Below are 19,440 nucleotides of genomic sequence, written 5' to 3'. Positions count from 1 at the left end.
CCAGAAAAAACACAATGAAAAATTTTAAGAGGAAATAGCCACTTTATGGAATTGCTGTTTCTTAAATCACCTGTGGAAAGACTTCATATTTTGAAACTACAAATGTCATGTCTTGTTTGGACTGGAAGGCTCAGTGCGTAATCACATACATTTTAAATGGATGGCTGAAAAATATATCTTTTATGGAAACAGAAAGCCAATAACCCGCTGAAGTTACTAGGAAAAAAAAAATTAGTTATTGATCCTGCAAGTCCCAGGTGAATTTTCTGACAGTCATGACCCTTGAAGAAAGGAGCCTTTTGTGAAAAACAAAGGGAGAGGGGATGTTTTGCAGGTCCAGTGCAAACATGTTTCTAACAAAGTCTGATTACTCAAATTCGCTGTCTCATCCTGATTCATTAGGGATGTTGATGAGTGAAAGTATTTCATGACCAGGATACATGAACCATTCACATTCTTACCTTCAGTTTGGGATTAAATTCTTTATAAGGAGGTGGGGGGCCTTCTTCAGTCTGGAATTTTGGCTTTTTGCAACAAGACTTTCCTATTGCAATCTATTCTGCAGGTAAGAATATCACCCGGTTTGCACCCATTTGTACACATGCATTGCCTCTTTCCAAAGACAGACCTGATCAAATTATGCCCCAACAGCCAGTTATAAATGTAATAGGTTATAAGATTAAAAGCTTCTAGTAGCCAGTATCTAACTGCTTCATTTCTAGTGCAAGGCTTTGTCCACTTATCTTTATCAACACAAAATATAACATTTATATAACTGTCTCTGTTGGTAGACAAATACTAAAAAAACTTTTTCCGACTTGTTAGTTTTACTGTTTTCTGTCTCTAAATAGACTTTGTGGTCGTAGTCTGGTTATGTGAAACTGGAGAATAATCTAGACTTGGGTTTCAGGTTACACATTCCCATCTCCATAGAAATTATTGAAATGGAGGCACACAGTTTTAAAGAAAGCAATTGAAGAGAATTGAAGATTTATGGCCTTCAGATCACTTAAGTATCCTGCAGAACAATCTGCATCACTGGCTTTTATTTCACTTCTTGTTTATCCTACTCATCTCAAGGTTCATTTGTTGTCAGCTTTAGGTTATTTTGTAAAATCAGGGTACAGACCATGAATGAACTTGCGTAACTTCTAGCAGTGATCGTAGTCATGGTAAAATACCTCCATCCTATTCCTTACAAGTATAGGAAAATGAACCAGTACTGAACAATTTTGAGTTCAAAGTTCACAGGCTGAAAAACAGCTTAAAAAAAAAAAAACTTGGAAAATGAGTGAAAACTATTTCATACTTCAGAAAGCCAAAGTGCGTTTGTCTACTGAAGAAATATTTCCAATTGTCCAATTGCTCAAGTACTTACATAGCGTCACCCATATGCCAGGAATCAATTTCCTACTTTACTGAGATGGCAAGAGCTAAAATGAAGTGATCTGAAAGAAAGAGGCTGTTTAAAAGGAAAAAAAAAATCAAAGCAGACAAACAACTGCCCCCCCCCCCCCCCCCCCGGCCCTTTCAGTTAGTGTCTCTCTTCAAATGCAGGCTCACTGTGTTTCCAAGTTGCTTTGCCCTTCTGCCCCATTCCAGGTATATTGTGTGTTTTGTCCATTCACCTGCTCTTCTGAAAAGCAACTCTTCTGTTACCGTACCTTGCCTGTCTGCTTTATTCTCTTTGAAGACAGAGGATCTATGTTAAGTTCCTTAGGCAGCAAGGCCAAAATCCTGATGGGTAACTTGAGGAAATATTAAAAAAAAAAGAAAAAAGTCTGTAACCAAGTACATTTTGTTGAAGGTGAAGTTCAGTTGAATGCATCTGATTGACATAAATTTAGCCCTTCTCTTACTGGTACCACCTCATCACACTGCCTTCTGTATGGTCTCAGCTGTAGTTGTGGATTGTGTGAGATGTAGACTTCTTGTATTAGATTGTGTGTATTTATAAAATAAACTTCTGTGGATAGCATTTGCCTTTGGGTGCCATTCCTGTTTCCTGTTCTAGGTAAAGGAAAATGTTTGTGTTGAATGTAAGGCAATATGGTAACTCAGCCTGATACTTAATTATAATTGGCAAATGAGAACTTCTTAAATACTAGCTCTTTTAAACACTGTTCTTTGGGGGCATCAAACGTTGTTTGTCTGGAGTTAGAAAAATGCATGTTAATATTTGGGTTCAATCTGAGAATCTTAAGAATGAGCATGATTTAAGGTAGCTACCTGGAATCTGGGAAATTTGTTTTCTCAGGGGCTGTTTCTCTATGGTTATAGTTGCACATTGTATATATAGATATCCAGTTTTGAAATCTTTTATATATTGTGTGGCTATAGTTGCTGGCTTCTGGAATACCCGATGATAAGCATACGAGTATGGTGACAACATTAATGACTGAACAGTTGTTATTCTTGAAGCAGTATAAAACTGATTTTTCCAGAACTTCCAAGCAGAGTATAAATAAACATACCTTCAGCCTTTGACAACTCATTTTGGAGGTGAAATGATCATTTTACTTTATGTATTTCTGTATTCCCTCTTCTAGTCTTTTCTGTATTATTTTCTTCTTAACTGCCCCCTCTCCTTGGGGGAAGTGGACATTCTGGGAACAAGTCAGTCTGACTAGCACCATCCTCTGCAATGATTTAAACTTAAGACCTTGTTATTTGTGTTATTCTTGTTGGCATTTATGAGGACACTAATAGATATGGGGCAGGGGAATCTCACTTCAGTTACAAGATACCAAACACCCTAAGTCACAGAGTGCTTCCACTTTCCATCATTGTGAATTATTAATTGTGGATTCACCTAAAACATGCAAGATAGTTCCATAGAGGAATATTTTGTCAGCTGTAAATCAGGTTGCGTTAATGAAGCCCATATGGACTTACAAATTAGCTAATTTTTAATCAATTAGATATCTTTCTCCTTGGAGATTGACTATAGAAGTCAGAGACAATGATAGCTGGCAGCAAGTAATGAACTTAAGTTATGGATACTTTTTCTGTTGAAGATGTGAGGTAGACTTTCAGCTGTGCCAAGTTCTGCTTGGGTTTGGAGGAAACAGTGATAGAGTGAGTTTAGGAAGTGGCTGCAACTCTGGATCCTTTGCTACCCTCTCACACCATAGTTAAAGCTAACTAGAAAGTGTAGCTTGAGCAGCTAGTGTAGACACTTCCAGTGGTCACACAGTAAGGGGGATAGGATAGAGCTGAGTGAACACATTTGTGCCCTGGAATATTTTTTACTTTCAGGCATGCATGGAGCCTGACCTAGGAACTAACAACTATGCTGTGTCTGTTGGCTTTACCAGTTCAGAGTCAACAAGGTGTTTCCTGTGTCGCACAAAGCAATTGAGGTAAACTTGGTGAAGCCACTTGCTGGTCCTTATATATTTTTATTGATGGTATTCAGTCAAATGAATTACATCTGTCCACTTCTTGAAATAACTAATTTAAAAACTAAACACAGATAACTTGAGATTAACAAAGCTCAGAAAAGCAGTTTAGAAAACTCTTGATATTAATACATAGCGTGAGTACTAACAGTGTATTTTTAAATGACTGTTAATCATATTTTAATGAATCCCATAAACAAACAATAGTTTTCATCAAAATGATTTTTTTCTAGAATTTATCTGAAATAGAGTTGAATGAATTTCATATGCTGTACAGCTGTGTACCCTCTGAGGTATCCCTTTGCATCCCTGCAAAAGATGTATGGCCCAGGACCATGAGTTCTTAATTTTTGCATAAAGTAAATAACTTGGTTTTAAGTCTTATCCAAGGGGTCCACACTGTGTTACTAATATGATCCTCTCTGGAGTATGTTATTTGTGTCAGATGAATTAAGATTGCTGAAGACTTCCCCTTATTTAGGAGTATGCTTTGCAAATAAACCTAGGTAAGGTAATAATTCCTTGGAGAATGCTGTGGCCTGGATTCTCTGAGGGAGAATAGGCAAACTGCCATATTCATGTAATGCTGGGCCTAAAAATTTATGCCAGAGGGGCTTCCACAGTGCCTGATGCATTTTGTCTTAGGCACCTAAGATGAGTCCGATGAGTGGCCATCTGAGGTTACTTGCTTCTCTTAGCTTTTGAACATCTAAACCTGGGGAAGATGAATTTCATCCACTAGGCTATCTTTACCAGGTTCAGCATTAAATTGTGCATTGTGGCTACATTATGGTTCGGAGTTGTGCTTCTTGTTTTCTATGGAGGCAACACAGCTCTGCATCCTCTGGCACCCTGTCACCCTGCAGTGGCTCCCTGGTCTGCTGTCTCACTCAACCTGCTCTCCTGATGATGGTTCCTTTCAAGACAGCTTAAGTCTCCTAAAGAGTCGAGTAAAAATTCATTGATAAAACTCCAAAGCTGCTTTATTATAAGCAATTTCAGTGCATCAGAATGCATATAAATAACATTCAGGCTTCACCTGTAGCAGCTGTGTTATTGACAATAATTGAGTCAGGATGGCTGTCACGTTGATCATTTTCTCTGAGATTGTGATAGGCAAACCCCTTGCAGTGAAAGTTTAGTGTGCATCCTGCACAAATGTGGAGGTTTGAGGCAGAAACATATTTAACAGTAGAGGCAGAATATTTTATCTGTCAAAAACAAATACTTGATATATCCTACTCTTACTGAGGGAAGTTAGCTTGAAGAATAAAATGTGGAATATAGCTAAATGAAGACCAACATCTCCTGTAATTTTCCATCAATTTTATGATTTAGGGGAGCTTTCAAGTACTTGTAGTGTCGTGTCTTTTGATTTCCTTTAATATCACTGCAGATACCACTGGCAATTTTTAGTACAGGCAGAAAGTAATTTGTGTTGATCAGTGTCTTGAACATATAACAGGGGTCTCTGCTGAGATGAATTCATGTTGTTGAATAGCACTTGGTGAGACGTTGACAACTGGTAATTCATAAGCATCATCAAAGTATTTCACAGTGATACTGAACAGCCATGAAGTTTTGTCAGTAATGAATTGAGTTAGCACAAATCAACAGTAAAGTGGAATGTAAGAATTTTTTTATCAACTCATAAGCTATTTGTCAAATTTTAAGTCATTTCATTAAATCAATATAGCTTAGAGAAAAAAAAAAACCTAAAACTGAACTGTGCTTCATGCCTGTAGTAAGTTATTCAACTCTGTAGTTCGCCAAAGAAAAAAGAAAGTAATTATGAGATTTTTTTTTTCTCCTTCCTAAAGTGAGAATAGGTGTTATAGAAACAAGCTGTGGATTGTCTCAAGCCAGTTCTTTTCTTGTGTGGGAAATTCATTTAGATTAAGTTGGTTTGAATTTCAAGAGGATAGCTAAAATAGTTTCCTATATGCACGGATTGTCATCTAATAGATCACTGCATAAGACTGAGATTTATGCATTCACTTTATTTAGGAAATACTCTGAAATTTAGAACTAAGGCGATTACATGACAACACTGCTTATGGTCTCCTTTTTATACTTGCCAGAGACTTTAATATTATTATTTACTTTAAGACTTTAGGCTGCCTCTGTGCTGGGCCTTATATTCAGTATGGTGGGAGGCTCAGGAAAGCTGGCTTTTAAGTGTCTTGACATCATGCTGTTTTCCCTGCTCTTTTCCTATTCTGGATGCCATTCATGAAAGTGAAATAGGGATAGCAATGCTAGAAAATAAACATGTTCCAGTGCTGCTCAATTAGTGGCACATAGACATAGCCTTGGAAAAGGAGAGGAACTCATGATCGGTTCTGCAGTGAAATCATAGCCTACAACTCATGTGAAGCTGTTTACTGTTTGCATCCCAGTTGGGTTTGTGATGAGTTATGTAAACTGCGGGGGGAGTTTATATTCTTCTTTGGGACTGTTGTTTCAATTAAGTGTTGAATTGGGAAGAACTGGTTCTATGAGTCGTCTTCTTTTAAAACTTCCAAGTGAATTGTGAGACAAATCATCTGACCCAGGTAGTATTCTGAAAAGAGCCTGAAGGAAGGCTCAGATCATTTAGGACCCACAACTGAAGTATAGACTGACTGAATGAGAATTAGCAACTACCAGTGAATGAAGGAAGATGCCATGTTCAGTTTTTTCTTGATCAGAGAATGTGTGGTTTTGGTTTGGTTTTGTGCAGATTTTTTTGTTTGTTGTTTTTTACCTGGAGAGAGAGAAACTTGCATAGGGACAGCTTCCTCACAGTGTGAACCCATGAGTACAGGTCATAGAAAAAGCTCCAGTGTCAGGGCCTTTCCATATATCATAATTTCATCCATTTTGCCTTTTTAGTAAATTTGACTGTAAGAATCAACACACTGCAAGAAATTCAGTCTTTCTCCCTGGGATTCAGATTTGCTTTGAACAAAGAAAATTTAATATTTCCATTCTATTAAAAAGCTGAGATGGAAAACAACACAAGTGGTAGTATTCACTAATAAGTATTGCAACTTGCTAGCAAGTTATTTTTTAAAACATATACACTCAATGTATGAATTATTATGATCATACAGTCCATTCAGCATAATGCTTGCTCTTTAAAGTGCCTCTGACAGCTCAGTGGATTATTTAGTTTGGACTTTATATTTAGGCTATTGACTCTAAGTAATTGTATGGTTATCATAGGAGGTAAGTGAAGCTTAATTAAATTTGCCATGATCTCACATAGCTTCTGCTTCCTTAATGGAATAAAATTATATTGTTGTCATCATGTAAACTGACAGTTCACCTCCTGCACTAATTGTGCAATTAATGCATGTCACTGTATTTACTGGGATGAGCAAATTGACAATTGTAATGCAACAATGAATTGTGCCAGTAGTTGTTATTTGATATTATAACATAACCTAATGTACCAGCTGGGCTGGGGCCAAAGACTAATCATTCAAAATCCTTATCCAACTGCCCACTCGAATATAAGTATTTTTGTAGGTCCTTCTATACAATGTGTTTCTGTTCTTCATCCTGGAGTTGTAAGGCCCTGTAGCTGTACTAATTGTTCTGCTAAGTTCAGTGTTTGTTACTGTAGTAAAATTGGAACCAGGCATTAAGGAATCTTGGAGGTTTTCAGAGATATCACAGGATATCTCGGAAGATTCAAATACATATCTAAAACACTTGTAAATCCTTCACCTTCAACCAGTCATAATACCTGCTGCCATTAGCAGAAGTGCAAAGCAATACTGTTGAGGTTAAGCTGTGACAAATACCTAGAAATGCAGGCAGAGACTTGTGCAGAGGGTCTCCGCCCTTCGCATGTGGTATATGCCAGATTTAGGTGGGGAGAGGGGGCGGCATTGCCCAGCCTTCCCCTTAGCCCCCTCCCTGCAGCACGTGTCCTCTACACTGTGCCACCAGGCTCCCGCACAGCTGCAGCTGCCTCTGCTCTGTTGCCACAAACCTGATGCTCTCCACTGCTCCCTAGAGAATTGCGCTGTAGTTGTAACAGTCTTACTGGCCCCCTCCATACAGCTAAATAAAACAGGCCAAGGGCTGTGGCCCCAACCACCTCCACATGTTGTAGCAATGGCACTTAATCTCTTCCGGGTCCGTGCGGTGCCCTTGTGGCCCTAAGACACAGCTAGTATTTTGCGTAGAGGCCTTTTCCAGTTCCGAACATCTGCAAAGATTTGAGGGCTGCGTTGCCACCCGCTCGAGTGGCATTCTCCTAGATGTACACTGCATGCCCAGAGGTTTTTCAGGTGGGTATGGCAGGGTGGTAGTTTGTGTAAACCCTGACAGGGTTAGTGTTGGAAGACTGGGTAGACGGAAGGACGCTAAACCCTCTATGTGCATGTTTTATCCTGTGAACTGGGTTCTGGGTCTGTCTTGGATAGCTGACGCAGACTGGAGCAGTTTGGGGGAGGGTGCTAGCTCCTGAGTAGGGATGGCAGATTCTCGGGGCTCTGTGGCCCTGCTTTCCTCAACAGTGGAGTTGTGGTCACTGGGAACAGAATGGTTCCTTGTCATTGCTGTCACAACATATTTGAGAGAGAGAGAGAGAGAAGAGCAAATTCTTCTGTCAGTAACTGTGATGAAGGTAGTGGAGTTCCTGAAATTTAGGCAGATATAGTTGAGGGCACAATTCAGTGAAACCCTTAAAATCAGACAATTAGACAGTGAACGAGAGCCCAGGTGAGAGAGCTCTATGGCAGGAGAATACTCGCTTACCTTTTGTTACGTTACTGATAGAGCATGGTTCGTACCAGCGCCCACATAAATGGTCATTATGGGTGGGATTTTCAGAAGAAACATAGGGTTTTGTCTAGCCAGGGGGCATCAGCAAAATTAATCTGGACTATTTCAAAGTTATTTAAACTGCTTTAAATCTGTGTGTATACTAATGAATTCCAGAATGAAAGTGGCCATAATTCAGGTCATTTTAGTGTCAGGTTTCTTGTATCTGTCTTGCAGATAAGCACATCATCTAATTCCTTTTATAAAGTGATTAAGTGCCATAGTAGCCCATGTCAGTTAAACTTTCTTTGCAGCCAAATATCTAGTCATTTTAGAAGGTGGGACATAAGTTCCTAAATAACTTAGGTTGTTTTGAAAGTGTGGGTTTTTTGGAATATTTGAAATACTCAGTACCACAGCAACAACGAAGAATTACTGCTAGTGTTCTATAGCATTTTAATGCATTCAAAGACTTAGTGGCTATCAATAGTGAAAAATATGAGTTGGATTACAAGTGTGAGAGTAAAATACTTCTAGTGATACTGATAAGTGATTTCAGTAAAGGACCAAGGGCAAATCTTTTTTTTACTTTTTTAGAAGATGTGATAAAATTTTAGATCTGCAAGATACTAGTATTTAGTGGGGAAAAAAGGTAGAAATTAATTAGCTCTGCTTGCAAAGGTATAAAAGTTATAAAACAGAGTTAATGATTTTGGTTTATGCTATATGGCCTTTATGAAGAGATAACCTAGTGTCTTTTTACTATATAAAATTAAATTACTAGGACAAGAATGCAATCTTATTAAAAGTAATAATAAAAATAAAACTTGAGCCTCTTCAGAGAAGTCACGGATTTTCTTAGCACTACTCTGATGATTCAGGTTAAATACAACTCATTGATTTTTGCATTATGACGGTGTGCAAAAGATGTACGTAAAAATGTTAACACCAAAAGTTTAACAAAAAAGCAGAGCTTAAATGTCACCCTTGTAAATACACCCAGAACGCTAGTGGACACTACAAGAAGCTTGGAAACTTCCTTTCTTGATGAAAACAGTGACTCTTCTCTTTTTTCCCTCAGTATAACTTGGGTCGGGCCTGGGATCTAAATCCCTGTGATAAGTATCATAGCTGAAGCTTTTTTAATTCTTGCACACTTTAACACGCAATCATCCGTGTCCCACGGAGTACCTTTCAAGAGCTCTTCTATTGCTATTGACTCATAGTGTTTCCTTAGGCAGTGAACACCACACTTAGGAATTTTTGTCTCTGGCTTTACTATCTTCTGCTAGAATGCCGTGCTGGGTTACTCTGGAGGATATTTCTGTGAAATTGTCCCTCATTAAGAAGATTTAATTCCTTGTGCACTCCTCGGTGGCAAGTTTCCATATTGAAGAGTTGTCTATATAGTGGTTTCTGTGAGCCTTGAATTAAGGCTGTATTAGGAAGTACAGAACGTTGGTTTAGGTGGTGGTATAGCCACCTATTTACCTTGCATGGTGTATGGCATGTGGTCAGCCACATGGTGGAAAGAGTCTGTACCATTATTCATCCTCTTGGTCAGTGTCATCCATGAAGTCCCGTCTGCAGTGATTTTGACCCTAGCCCAGTGAGCTAATAATCAAAGTGTAAGAAAAGACACATCTAACACATGTGTCTGTAACAGAACTATGGATACAACTCTTCTCCTGTCTACAGGCCACATGTATGCTCCAGACAATTCAAAATCTGAGATCATGGTCAAACTGAAAGGCTAAATGCAAATGAAACATCATATATGGGAAACAACACGACAGAGAACTCTATAATCACTTCATAAGCACCCCTCTTCTGAACTTTGCAGAAAAGGCCTTCTGCACATCCTGCCTTGTACACTGACACAGGAGTTTGGGTTTCAAGCATGTTGTAGCTCTGAGTTCAGCAAAGGGATGTGCAAAAAAAGGCAGATCCTGAAATGGGATAAACTTTCAACATTTGTAACGAACAATAGACTCTCAGCTAAAGTCATGCTTTCACCTGGCAATTTCAGCTATTCATCTGCCTTTGCCACTTTTCAGTAGGTATGTGTGTCTTTGTTATTAGTCTCCTCACTTTAAGTATGATGTGCTTCAAGAGCCTCCTTCATCTTTTCTGCTATGATCAAATCTGTCATTTAAGCTGCGTATGTTATTCCATCTGAAGAGCTTGATTCACAACTGTGTTTCCCTTGTTTTGTGCTGATGTAACTCCATTGAGATCATGTAGATATTCCTTATCCCAAAGGAAGGAACAGATCCTTCATGCTCAGTTAATGTTCCTTCTTCTCTCCCCAGGGGAGCTATCCTCCTTTGCTAAAAACTCTTTTGAATACTCTAATTAAGGATAAGGATCTCTCTGAATATTAATTAGTTTTTCATTGGCCTCGCTCAAAATATTTAACTCGCAGCAATTTCCTACTAATTATCTCTTGATTATAACTGAGGGGACTTCCCCCCCCCTTTTTTTTAATAAATTCCAATTTATCAAAACTTCAGTTAATACCCAATATGACTTCCTTTCCCATATGCCCACTTAATCACAACTACAGGTAAAAAGCAATAGCAGTAGCCACCAAGAGGCAATTTTTCTTTTTAAAATTTCCTTCTTGCAAAAGCTGTCATTCTTACCATTGCTCTCCCTCTTTTGCTGGCCCTTTACTTGAATTATTTGAGTATATTGTAGATGATTGTCCCTCGTGCACATAAGCTTAGAATCTTTTGACTGGTGGAATCTGTTGGGCCTGTACAAGCAGACGGCTTTGGACAAAGACAAAAATGGCAGAACAGCTCAAGACTTATTTCTTGAGTCTTCCTGGAACAGTGAGATAGGAGCTGATGGCCACCGAATCCACTATTCCTTTTTCATTCCCACTCACTCTAGATTTCCTAATTGGGTATAATTAGACAAATGGCAGAAACCCTTTCTGCTTTATTTCCAACTTTGAATATTCAAGAGAGAGACTAAGAAACTTCAGTTTCATGCCCAAGGGCATATGATACTTTGGACTGGCTGCAGGAAAAACTCTGAAACCATCATGTTTAAATCCTTTCTGTCATGAAGTGATTTTATGATTTTAATAGACAGTCACAGTAAATGCCCTTTCTAATCTGTGAAAAAGGATGAAATTCCCCAAATGCCTGCTTAAAATTTCTTCTAAATCAGGGCATGAAGTGAGGAGCTTAGCTTTCATTCTTAGCATGAGTGAGAGAGGAAGCTTCTTGTGAGTTTTTCAGAATAACTTGAGGGATGCTGCACTCATCTTCTGTATCAAGAAAACGATCACTTTTAATGGGACAATCATGTCACTTGGATGTAGACAATAAGAAACGCAACCCGTTGCAGAGTTCTCCTGTTCCAGCCTGGGAAATCAGCATTATCTGAAGCCTATGGAGTTAGCCTAAAGCGCTCTTCAAAGCTTACCCTCTTATTCTCACAGCAGTGTTTTCAGTTTTCATTATTTCAGCCAGGAACTGTATTCAGTTTCGAGTGCTTGTGGAAGAACTCTTTCGTGGCTTTATTTCTTATGGAGGACTCTCTGAAGACCTTGTGCAGAATTCGCTCCCTAATTCACCTGGGAGTTTTACATGAACCTAAATTGTTCCTTTGCACTTCAAAAGTGGAGAAGAAACTCTAGGTACACTAGAGCTCTCTGATACTAAGATAACAGAAGCAAATCATTCACAATCCCCCCTTCTGCTCCCTTAAGCTTGGGGAAGAGCTGCTCCCCAAGAGCAGGATTCACCAGCAAGATTGTCAGGAAGGATCGCCCCTATTGCACAGCTAATGCGTTGTTACCAGCTGGCTGACATACCTCTCCTGCAGAGTGGTAATGCTCGCTCCACCAGACTCTTGGTCTGCTTCCAAATCATGTCACTTTTTATATTCTGCACAGCAGCTATGTGGAGTATGCTCCATTCATATTTGTCAAGTCTCATGGATTCAGTTACTACAGCAGATGCCAAATTTTGTAGAGAAGCACTCCAGTCTCTAGTCAACTGAATTCCTCATTTCTGCTGTCCCGAGATAGTACTGCTCACCAGTTATCTGCAGTGCAGATCACAGCAACACTTTAAGAATTTACTTACTCTTGAGTAACTGTAGTTCTTTGCAACTGTGGATACAGTGGAGTACAGTTTTAAATTTATTCCTTTTTTAAGCAGCAATTCTTTTATTGAATCCAATATTAAAACATAAAATATTAATAAAGCATAATTCTGCACATAACTTATTTTTATAAATCTGAAATAAAACTTAAAGCATGTTTTATATTATTTGTATTACATACAATTCAGCAAGCTGGATAAGTTACTGATTCTAATTCAAAGAGCAGAAAATCTCTCTTGATTGGGACTGCTTTTGTTTCTTTGTTTCATGAAGGCATCTCTTGAAATAACTTACATCTAAATGCAACTCATTAATGTGTGCCCCCACCCCCACCTTTGCAAGTCTTTTCCTCCAACTGGCTAAATGTGGTGACTGGAGCTTTTCAGATTAATTTTCATTAAGTGACCTACTTTGCTGAGAAAGATAATCATGCATTTATAGCCTCTGGCACTCTATTCAGGTCACAGATGGACAGATAGCAAAGCTATTCCTCAGTGACTTACTGGAGTTGTAACTACTACCCAATGGGAATGGCGATAGGCTCAATGTTAATGGGTCAGAATGCCTAAAATTACTTAAGATCATTGAATTGTACTTTAATTTTAAGGGGGTGTCACAATTATGTCATAGGATACCAGTAAGCAGTTGCTCTAAGAGTGTTTTGCATTAGTGATTGAATTACTCTGTCATAGGTGTTAAATATTAAAAAACATTTGAAATTAAATCCTTTGCCTTGAAAATGGAGCATCATACACTGTTCTGGCTGTAGACACATCTGATATTAAATTCATACTAAATACCATGGTCTACACCAAGGATCTGAGATTTGGGGAGAGTTTCTAGCTCTTGCTCACGAGCAAGTTATGATCCTCTGTATAGCTGGCATTCTAAAGATAATTTTACAAACAGTTAATATGACCTAAATCTCGCTTATGGAAGCATTTTTTGTATACCATTATCAGTTCATCCAGTAAAACTTGTATTTTGCTGTTGTCCATCACAAGCTCATTTTCCCTCTTCTGTTTGTCTCATCCTATCCTATTGTGGCTATGTTTGAAAAATGGCTTGTTACTTTATTTTCAGACATTCAGAAGTTTCACAAGAGAAATGACCAGGCTTTATCTTACATTCTGATGTTTTAAAAAATTCAGTAGAATTTTTCATGCTTGGAAACAGGCAAGAAGCAGAAGTGCTAAGAATATTTGTTTTGAAAGACATATTGAAGCTTAAAGCATACCAGGAAGTCAATGATGTTACTTCTGACAAGTCTGAAGAAATAAGTATTAAAATTCCGATATTGCCTGCAAAAGGATGCATGATTTTTGGAGCAAAACAAAATATAAATATAAGTTGAACTCTTATGCTGCAGGATTCAAAATGTGTGTGTCCTCATGTCCTGTATTTATACATACAGCTCTGCTTTTTGCACTGTGGTGTAAACCTGAAAGATGTTCTGGTAGAAGTTGCGTTGCAATTTTGATCACTCTGATCACTGAGCAAGTCATTTCATGTGCTTTTAGGACAAATAATCTCACAGCACATGAAAGATGCTTTGTTTTTCATTTAGATAGATATTTGCAACTTTTAAGACGATCTGACAGAACTCTCTATTTCTTGTTACAGAATCTAATGCTTAGAGGGTAAAGTTGATTCCTTTTAATAAAAGCCTTTCAAATGGGAATTAAGCAAAGGTTTTGGAGAGAAAGAGTATCTGTAGTCCTATCATACCTATCCTCAGGGACTGTAGTGCAGCTGTGTCATGATCAAAATTCTGGCCATGGGCTATGGCGGTGGTTGTGAGCCCTTTGAATTTTCCATACCTGTGCTTTCAGCTTCTGGATCTGTGTATTTCCTGTCACAGATGTTAGCCCCAGTATTTTCTTAACTGAAGGAGAATTTTCATTGTGCCAAAAGTGTGTGTTTCTGGAGTTGTCTATAACTTTGAACCAGCATAGCCCTATAGATATAAGCATAAATGCAGATGCTCTTAGTGTGGCTTAAGAATAGCCTGCTGTAGGTGTCCTTTTACCTGTTCCTAAAATAATTAATTTAAATCAAAATAAGACCAGTTTTAACCAAAATAATCCACAAAGCATAACAACTTTAATTATCATTTCTTAGTTTATCTGGAATAACTGTGGGCAGATTGAAATAAAGCACCCCACCACTGTTAATTTCCATGCACAATCTTGCCCTCAGGGGCAATTTGTACCCACTGAGTATGTGTGCCGTGAGTTAGATAAACCCCCCATTTTGTGTGAAAGTACGTGGAGGGTGACATTCCACAGCCCCTTTCTTTCTTCAGTGCTTAGGGTCTGTAGATAAGATCTTTTTACATGTAATTAGGTTCTATTGGTGTCTAGTTAAACATTCTTATTCTCTCATATCCTACTTAGCGGTGCTGACCCCCAGTTTTAACAATGATCACAATCCTTCTCAGTTTTAAGTGTTTTCTGTGTTTTCAAACATGTAGTGGAAGGGGATATTGAGCAATAATTATGTTGTTACAAGAAACTGTTAAAATTGTCAAGAAATTATTTGGAAAAAAGTAAATCAGCACTACTAGGATTAGTTAAAGGTTATTTCAGCCAGATCCTGATTTTATCAAGCATGGAAATGCAAAGCCTTGAAGTCTTTGGTAGTTTGTATGATATCCATCCTGTAGTTATATTTATTTCAGAGAATGTGGAATGTTATAAAGAGAAATAGAATAGGCCTAAATAGTTGGGAAGTACTATTGGGAAGTATGTATTATCAGATATAATTCTAGACTAATTTAAGTAAATATGTTTATATTTATGGAGCTATAGTACAATCTGTGGAACGTACAGTAGGAATTATTTATAGAAAAAACTATGTATTATGAACAAATAACATGTACATTACAATAGATGTGTTCATGCCGGCTGTATAGATTACTTAGGGATAAAAGTAAGCTTGAGAAATTATACTGGTACAGTCCTATTGAAAATGGCCAGTTTAAATAGCTCCAAAGACAAATTCAGAGTTTTAAATCTGGGTAACTACAGCAGTAATAGAAAATACATGTTCATATTTAATGCTGATATTCTAGTATAGAAGGAATAACTTAAGAGCACAAGATTTTTTTTTGGCAGGGTAGTAAGGACTTTGGAAAAAGTAAAGGTGAAAAACACAAGGAATCCCACTTACATTCTTATTAAGCAACAGCTAGGGATCTGGCTTCTGCAGTCTTCATTACTTATACATTTACCTTGTATCACTGTGGGCATATAAATTATTATATTGAAAAAAATCCATTCGCTACCCTTTTTGCATGTTAAATTATGATATTAAGTGATCAACGAGTTCTCAGCCTGTAACTCTATTGGATACAAAGCTTTTCATCTGCTATGTTACATAAATATAAAATCTTGTATGTATAGTTCTTCTGTGAGGGAAGATGGGTAGCAAGGCACATTTTGTAAATGTATACATGTCATACACATACAGTTAGCTACAAGTTCTGCCGTAGCAGGGCTGCTGGATGGAACTACTCATTTGCATGAAATCACTGGTGTGGATATTTGTTTACAGGATCAGAACCCCAGGGAGGAAATGCAAATACGATAATGAACTAGATTTTTGTTAGCTTGTTTTTTACAGAATTTTGTTGATCTGTTTTGCTACCTTAAATGAAAAGTAAATCTGATCAGAGAAACATATGAGTAGACGTTGTTACAGAAATTAGTCCTTACCTTCTCTAATGTATGAGTCAGTATTCCCTGATGAAGTGGGATTATCATTATTCTAATTTAGTCATTTAAGTTTTAAAATTTCCAGTGGTGAGCTTCTAATTAGTTGAATAGATCATGAAATGCTACAGGAATTAAAAGAAACACTTGTACTCCAAGGGTAAGAAGTATGTATTTGGAAGGAAATGCAGGAGCATGGAAGAATCAGACCTCATATTTTAGTGGAACAGTTGATGTGATCTGAATTGATAATGATTATTCTTTAGTGGCTGGCTGGTTTTGAATACCTAAGGATCTTTTACAGGAATCATAATCTTTTGAAATGTGCTATTGTAGGATGGGCTGTGCAGATGTATGAAGTGAAAAAAGGAAAGTTGGTGGGTAAAATGGTGACAGAATGATTAGCTGTTCATATGTACAAAGTTGAAATCACACACCAGAAATGTATATGCAAAATAATATTCATATGCAAAATAATTTTTGCCAGAGTTAGAGATTATCAGTTTTCAATGATGTGTTCATTAGTAATTTAATTAGACAAAATGAATGATTTTCTGTATGTGTTTTCCACATAGGCGTGCACCTCACATTCTATTGGCATTATACAAGTAAACATTAATGACCTATTTGTATACTAATACATTCACCTGATGTGTTTGAGATGGTTTTGCTTTGCATAACGTGTGCAAAGTAGGGACTGTGGATGATGGCAGACTAATTAGCTATGAAAATTAAAGCCCCCTCTTTGCTCAGGGAATAAATTGTTCCTCCATAGGCTACTCCAGTAAACCCCAACCTCAGCTCCCTCTTTGCAATAAAGCAGTAATAGCTCTGTGCTCTTTAATCTTTAGTCTCTTTGCTGATCTTGCTGAAGAAAGGCATATTAACAGTGATAGTTTTATGGTGGTGAAATTTGAGGTCTTTGAATTTGTAAGTACAAATTAAATATGGTATTTAATAAAGAAAATATATTTCAGGCATAGAAGGCTTGCATTAAGGCAAATAAGCTGTAGTTCCAAAGCACTGCATTAGTTCTTTTTAATCAGGTTGGTGACAAATCTTTTTCTAGAATGTATTTCATAAAGTAATAGATGAAAAAAGTACTAACGCTCAATACATATATATTAAAATGATGACTAATCATTTACATATTCTAGAATTAGATGCTGTTGCTTTTGGGACGCCGATGTGAATTTCGTTATCCATAGCATCTTACAAAATAAAATGCAATATTGAACTGGGAGGTTATAGTTTATTTTCCCATAATGATATCCCTATATTAAGAATTCTCTTGATGAGTATTTTCTGAATTTAAAGTTTTAATGATTTTTGAGCACTTGCATTCTCATTTGAACTTTCAGTTGAAAGATTTTTGCTTAATTCTCTTACTCCTGAATATTTTGAAAAAATTTTATAAGACATTTAAAGAAAAAAAGCAAGAAGAGATTTGCAGGGTTCTGACCATTCTCATTTTGTCTGTGCAGTTCGACAATCAGCAAGCATTGGGAGGCAGAACTGGCCACACTCAAGGGTAATAATGCTAAGCTCACAGCAGCCCTGCTGGAGTCCACTGCCAATGTAAAACAATGGAAACAACAGCTTGCTGCGTATCAGGAGGAAGCAGAACGTCTTCATAAGCGGGTAAGTAAAGACAAGCAGCAAGGATCTTTAAAGATTATGATACGAAAGTGCTGGTAAGTGCACATGCTCATTTTGGAGTAAAGCAAATAAGCTTAATGTTGGGGGCTGTAGGTAAATCTTTGATACAGAAATTAATGATCACTTTAACATACACAGGATTCTCATACAAAGCACCTGGGCAAATGCACCCAAATGTGCTGACACTCCTTTGAGATGTCACTATTCTGTGTGGATACCTGTCACCCCTTAGCGCACTCAGATCCTCTTGTGAGAATCCTTTCTTCCGCATGACACAGAGGACTTAGAAACTCATCTCCATATCAAGGATACAGCCTGGAGCCTGATGACTAGGTAAGCTGGAGGAAAAGCTTGCAAAGAACAAAATCAAGGGTGGATGGAAGAGCTCTGCTCATTTCCCAAGCTATTATCTTTTTCCCACAAAATCTCCAGGTGGAACTCCAGAGCAGCTGTAGCTGGGGTGTCCCTTGGAGGTGGAAAGGAGCTAATGAAGGAATGTTCCTCAGTTAGGAAATACTCTTTCTTTTGAGCAGTTTCTTTTCTGCAGAGGTTTTTGTTGCAGGAGGAGTTATATAAGCTATGATACTTAGGACACATTGGCTAGTTGCTCTCTCTTCGTTTTGTACGAGCTCCATCACATCTGCTTCAGGACCTTCTCTACAGCATTACACTTGACTCCCTTTTGCATTTTAGCCCACAGAAACTTGACCTCAGATCTGTAAGTTAAAGGAACCATGTTCCAGCTTCCACATATACCAGAGAGCAACACTGTCCTTTCATCCTTGCACCTAAAGAAAAGTATAGAATCAAGCTCATCATGTGCAATTAAAGATCTGTTCCTGCGTGTGTACAGGAGGGGCAGGATCCCATCCCCTTCACTGTGATATTGCAGACCAGGAATTAGAGTCCAATGGAGGCAGCAATGAGTATTTGAGGAACTATTCAAAATTAGAGATTGCATTAGGAAAACAAGTATATGATATTTTTCTCTTCTTTTTTCTCTTGTAATTGTTTATATATTGGTATAATTTGTCCACCTTTATCCATATCAATTTGTCATCATAGCTTAGGACATATTTTTGTGCAAAGTGAAGGCAAAGCTAGCATTTGTATGGAGGAAAGCTGTCTTTGATTGAACTGTGTTATAGCCTTGTTACTATCAGTTGACTTAGAAAAATATCATGGAGCAGGAAATAAAAACAAACAGAAGCCCCATATACATTTTTGCATGAAGGTCACTTTCATGGACATACTGAGAGAAGGAAAACGCCATGTAGCAAATAGGCCGAATCTTTTAATTTGGTAATGCTGTACTCCCTTTATGAAATAAAGTATGGCAAATACAGTTAGCCGCATCTGCAAATTGCAAAGGGTTTTTTAAACCTGTGGGGGACCTATCCATATTATTGTTAGAATTAGAGATTGTTAGCAGTCACTGGGACAAGAATCGTAGTGATTTGAGAATGAGAAATTCAGCAGGCTGCATCTACGTGGAGGTCTGGAAGAGTAGCTAGAATTCCCTTGGGCTTGGAAAACTGGGAAAATGTCAGGTTGTGGGGGCTGTCCTATACCTAACTGACTTGAAGACAAGGATCTTGAAGGCCCAGCCAGAGAAGTTGATAGGGAAGAATGGCAGTTTCCGGTGGGCCCTAACTGCATGTGTGATAGCTGGCTGAAATGCATGAAGTGTAATTAAAACTGATGGGTTTTGCAAAGTTCTTTCATTTCAAGAAACTGGCAGTTGCTGACAAAACTGTTTTTGTTCAGAAAATTTCCAGCAGGACACA

General features: G+C 37.9%; 1 protein-coding gene across 4 annotated transcripts in view; it reads left to right on the top strand.

Annotated features, from left to right (window-relative positions):
* Positions 1-19,440, top strand: part of LOC112987053 (homer protein homolog 1) — a 94,236-nt gene that overhangs the window by 52,292 nt on the left and 22,504 nt on the right. For all 4 annotated transcript variants that reach the window (XM_064500727.1, XM_064500728.1, XM_064500726.1 and 1 more), the window contains one exon: positions 17,479-17,635. In XM_064500727.1, coding sequence (XP_064356797.1) covers positions 17,479-17,635 — 157 coding nt within the window. The remainder of the gene's footprint in view (positions 1-17,478; positions 17,636-19,440) is intronic.

This window comes from Dromaius novaehollandiae, chromosome W (genome assembly GCF_036370855.1).
Source record: "Dromaius novaehollandiae isolate bDroNov1 chromosome W, bDroNov1.hap1, whole genome shotgun sequence".
In the NCBI taxonomy this organism is placed as follows: domain Eukaryota; kingdom Metazoa; phylum Chordata; class Aves; order Casuariiformes; family Dromaiidae; genus Dromaius; species Dromaius novaehollandiae.
Note: the sequence above shows the minus strand (reverse complement) of the source record. Positions and strands in the feature narration are given on the sequence as shown.